We start from the raw sequence: 3,970 nt of genomic DNA, 5'->3' as shown, positions 1-3,970 counted from the left end.
CTTACAGAAATCACAGGAATTGGTTTCTTGATTCTTTGTGGACCCAGTGGACGAACCCCCACTCCACACTCAATGTTTTTGGGGGACACAACAAGATTATGTAAGCCGACACACACACACACACACACACACACACACACACACACACACATAACATTAAAAAGTAGGAGGGCTGTGGTAGAAGATGTAGTAAGCAGAGGGGATCTAAATACCATAAAACTATATTGTATGAAAATCACAAATATTCACTAAGAAATAATTGTTTTTAAAAAGCTAGGTCATACTAAAATTTAATTAAAATGCAAATGAACAAAAATAGCTAAATAAACCTAGTACAGACCAATAGGAGAGGGCCTGGAGAGATGGCTCAGCAGTGAAGAGTACTGGCTGCTCTTGCAGAGGACCTGATATATATGCTAGTTACACATATTATGAAGAAATATTTTGTCAATTTTGTATATCTGAACTAAGTACTTGTCCCTGTAATAATGGCTTTGTTTTGTTTGGTTAAAACAAAAGTTTCAAGCCTAGAGAGCTCCTGAAGAATTGGGGTTTACTTAGCTCATAGTTTTGGAGACAAAGGATTTAATCATTAGAGGCCCCATAGATTCAAACTCCTGTGAATACCCCATGGATTTTTCCATTATGTAGGATGCAAACAAAGTGAAGATCTTGAGAGAAGGACCTATAGTTTTCAACAGGATTCCATAAATGAATACATTTTAGGCACATTTTTTATTCCAGTAATAACTCCCCTTCCCCACATATTGACTATTGACTGTTAGAGCTTTGAAATGAACTGTCTCTAAATCCTCATCAATTGAAGGCTTGTTCATTACCAAGTGTAGCTAATTCATTGATAAGCAATTGGATCAATCCGGTTCTTCACTAATGTAAGGATTAGTGCATAGATATATTCACAGTTTGATTATATTAGTATGTGAAGTCTCTTCAGATACAGTCTATCAAGTACCTATGTACGTACCTTTTCTTTCTTTATATCTACCTATCCTTCCATTAATCCCTCCATCCATCCATCATCCATCCATCTATCTATCTATCTATCTATCTATCTATCTATATCTATCTCTCCCATGAAATGAGCATCTTTCCTCCACCATCTCCACCATATTTCAAATCAGCAGTTGAACAATTGTCCAATGTTTAAAGCTTGTGAAACTGAATTATAGGAGTCTTTCCTCTTATAAATTTCTTCCACCTGTCTGTTTCATATATCTGACCCACGAATTTTTATTCTGCTCTAGAGGAAGTGTTAAGCCACATTTCCACCATTGTGATTCAGTATGTGAAAGAAAAAGTTTAAGATTTATGTTTTTTTTTAATCTGTGCAATTTAAGTGCATGGGGATATTTTCTTATAGATTTAACATTCACTTCATGACACAGAGCTTTTATCTAGGGACATACTGATTTTGTGACCTAGGAAATGGAATTGCTGTTTAAATAATTTCACTTACCTAAGAACAACTGGTTAAGAGAAATAAAGAATTTTTTTTCCTTTTCTTCATTTTTCTTCCTATTTTCCCTTCTCTTCCTTCCCTACTTTTTATACTTATTTGTTCTTCAGACTGGGTTCCATTTGGTTCATGCTAGTTTGTAAGGGTGGCATACAAATCGTGATATTCCTCTATCAACATTCTAAGTGCCAAGATTTTAAGCATGTACCACCATGCCTGGCTTATGTGGTGTTGGGCTGTATAAACCATTCAGTTCTTAAAAAAATAATGCTTCATGGATTTTAAATCATTGCGTGGGATTATGTGATACACTTCGAATTCCATTCGTGGCATATCTATCCACTCTTTCAAATGTTGTTCTTTTATACATCATTATATAAGAATTAATTAGAATTCAAAGATATCTCATAACAATAGATATTTATATATTATCTTAGACTGAGTACCCTAGACACGAAGCTGTAACTGCAATCAGCATATAAAAAGACATGTAAGAAGAAGACATGCAAAAAATCCTGTGAGGGAAAAAGCAAGGTGAGAGAGGAAATGGAGATGGAGAAAATGGCTTGTTAGCATGTGAGCTACAGATTGGATAATTAGAGCTGCTGCCTGAAATGAAACACAGAAAGCCTGAGTGTTATTGCAGCTCTGAGGAAGGAGCTGGTCTCTCTATACCACACTCCCGCCATGCTCTGTTGACAGCTGGTCCTTGGGATGCTCATTCCAGGGGACTTTTCTCACAGGGAACCCTGTTCAAATGCCAGCCTCCCTGGACATCCACTCTGCACAATCAATATCATGACACTCATTGGGGAACACCTTACCGACCCAATTTTGGCTGCTGTGAGCACATGTGGAGCTTCCATATGGGAGGTGATCTAAACATAAACAAAATATATTTTATGAATTTGAAAAAAATCAATAAAAATTAATTAAAGTGTTAAATGGATGCTTGTCAGACATAACCTCTATTTCTAAGGATGGGGGATCAAGTTAAGAGAGGCAACAGTACAGGAACAGGAATCTTAGACTTCTAAAGTACACCAGGAATGGACTTGTACAATTGCATGCAGAGAAAGGAAAGGACTTCATATTCTTCTGTTAAGAACTGAGAAGAGGACTGGTCAATTTATGTGGTGTTTATTGGGAAAAGCATTGATATATGCAGGAACAAATTTGAATTGGTCTGAGTTAGCAGGCCCACTCCTTACATAAAAAACATGTCTTCTTCTTTTCTTTATAAGTTTTTAAATTCACCCAAAAAGTAGAATGGTACCAGAGCCAACAGGAATTTACTATTCGTTAGTCATATCTACATGCACTAACAAAAGGAGGGAATAAGGTTTTCTCTGATTTCTGGGATTGTTTGGGAGGACATTCCACTGTCCTTGTTGGAAGTGAGGGAAAAAATAATATAGAGGAATAGGAAGTAGTAAAATACCTGATTCCTCATTGGATCAGATACTGAAGTTGTGCTTTCTCCCACGGATAAGAATATGTTCTCTACGGACAAATCTGTGCTACTTTTGTCTGTCTTGGACAGCAGGGGGACACTTGGCCTGTGCTGACTCTAAGAGATGAGATCAACCAAATCCCACAGCTGTGTCAAACACTCATTTCTTGGTAATTTGCATAAGATATGGACACACCCCACTGCCCCAAAGACTTATAATAGTCTGTGTCCACACTGAGGGTTACTTCCTGTCAGGACACACCATGGACATGAGGGACAATGCTCAGCTCCTGGGGCTTCTGCTGCTCTGGTTTTCAGGTAGGGAAGGGAAGCAGTGGGACTTTTGTTGCCCAGTGTGGCCAGAGCTATATGAAGTTTTTAGAGTCATCCTGTTCAGTATTATTCAGTGTATATTCGTTGTATATTTTTCCTATCAGGTGTGAGATGTGACATCCTAATGACTCAGTCTCCATCCTGGCTGTCTGCATCTCTGGGAGACAAAGTTACCATCACTTGCAAGGCCAGTCAGAACTTTTTTAATGGGTTAGCTTGGTATCAGCATAAACCAGGGGAGGCTCCTAAACTCCTGATCAATGGTGCATCCATACTGCAAACTGGGATCCCATCAAGGATCAGTGGCAGTGGATCTGGTACAGATTACACTCTCACCATCAGCAGCCTGGAGCCTGAAGACGTTGCCACTTACTTCTGTCAGCAGTATATTTACGCCCCCCTCACAGTGATTCAAATCATAACAAAAACCTCACAGGGAAGCTCAAGTTCAAGGCACTGCTGCCCAGATGCTCCGGTTGGTTTATGCAACTACAGTATTTCCTGGTGAAGCCAGTTTTGTGAAGTTTCTGGGAGGTTGTTGAAGGAAAGTGTCAGTGAGTCTGTTCTGGATCCCAAATCACTTTCCTCCTCTTCAGTCTCAGAAACACAGAAGGGACGATGCCTCTCCTGAATTAATACAATACTCAAATATTGATATATGAGATACCTAGTTTTGATATAATTGGTACTCATTCCCATTAATCAAA

At 38.6% G+C, this 3,970-nt stretch overlaps 1 gene segment (V, D, J or C); it reads left to right on the top strand.

The window, feature by feature from the left end:
- The first annotated feature begins 3,193 nt into the window (after positions 1–3,193).
- LOC115067217 lies at positions 3,194–3,771 on the top strand. The segment is given in 2 exon segments: positions 3,194–3,248; positions 3,368–3,771. Coding segments are annotated over 2 exon segments (459 nt in total).
- The last annotated feature ends 199 nt before the right edge of the window (positions 3,772–3,970 follow it).

The sequence above is a fragment of the Nannospalax galili genome, unplaced genomic scaffold (genome assembly GCF_000622305.1).
Source record: "Nannospalax galili isolate Female #2095 unplaced genomic scaffold, S.galili_v1.0 scaffold1345, whole genome shotgun sequence".
NCBI lineage: Eukaryota > Metazoa > Chordata > Mammalia > Rodentia > Spalacidae > Nannospalax > Nannospalax galili.
Note: the sequence above shows the minus strand (reverse complement) of the source record. Positions and strands in the feature narration are given on the sequence as shown.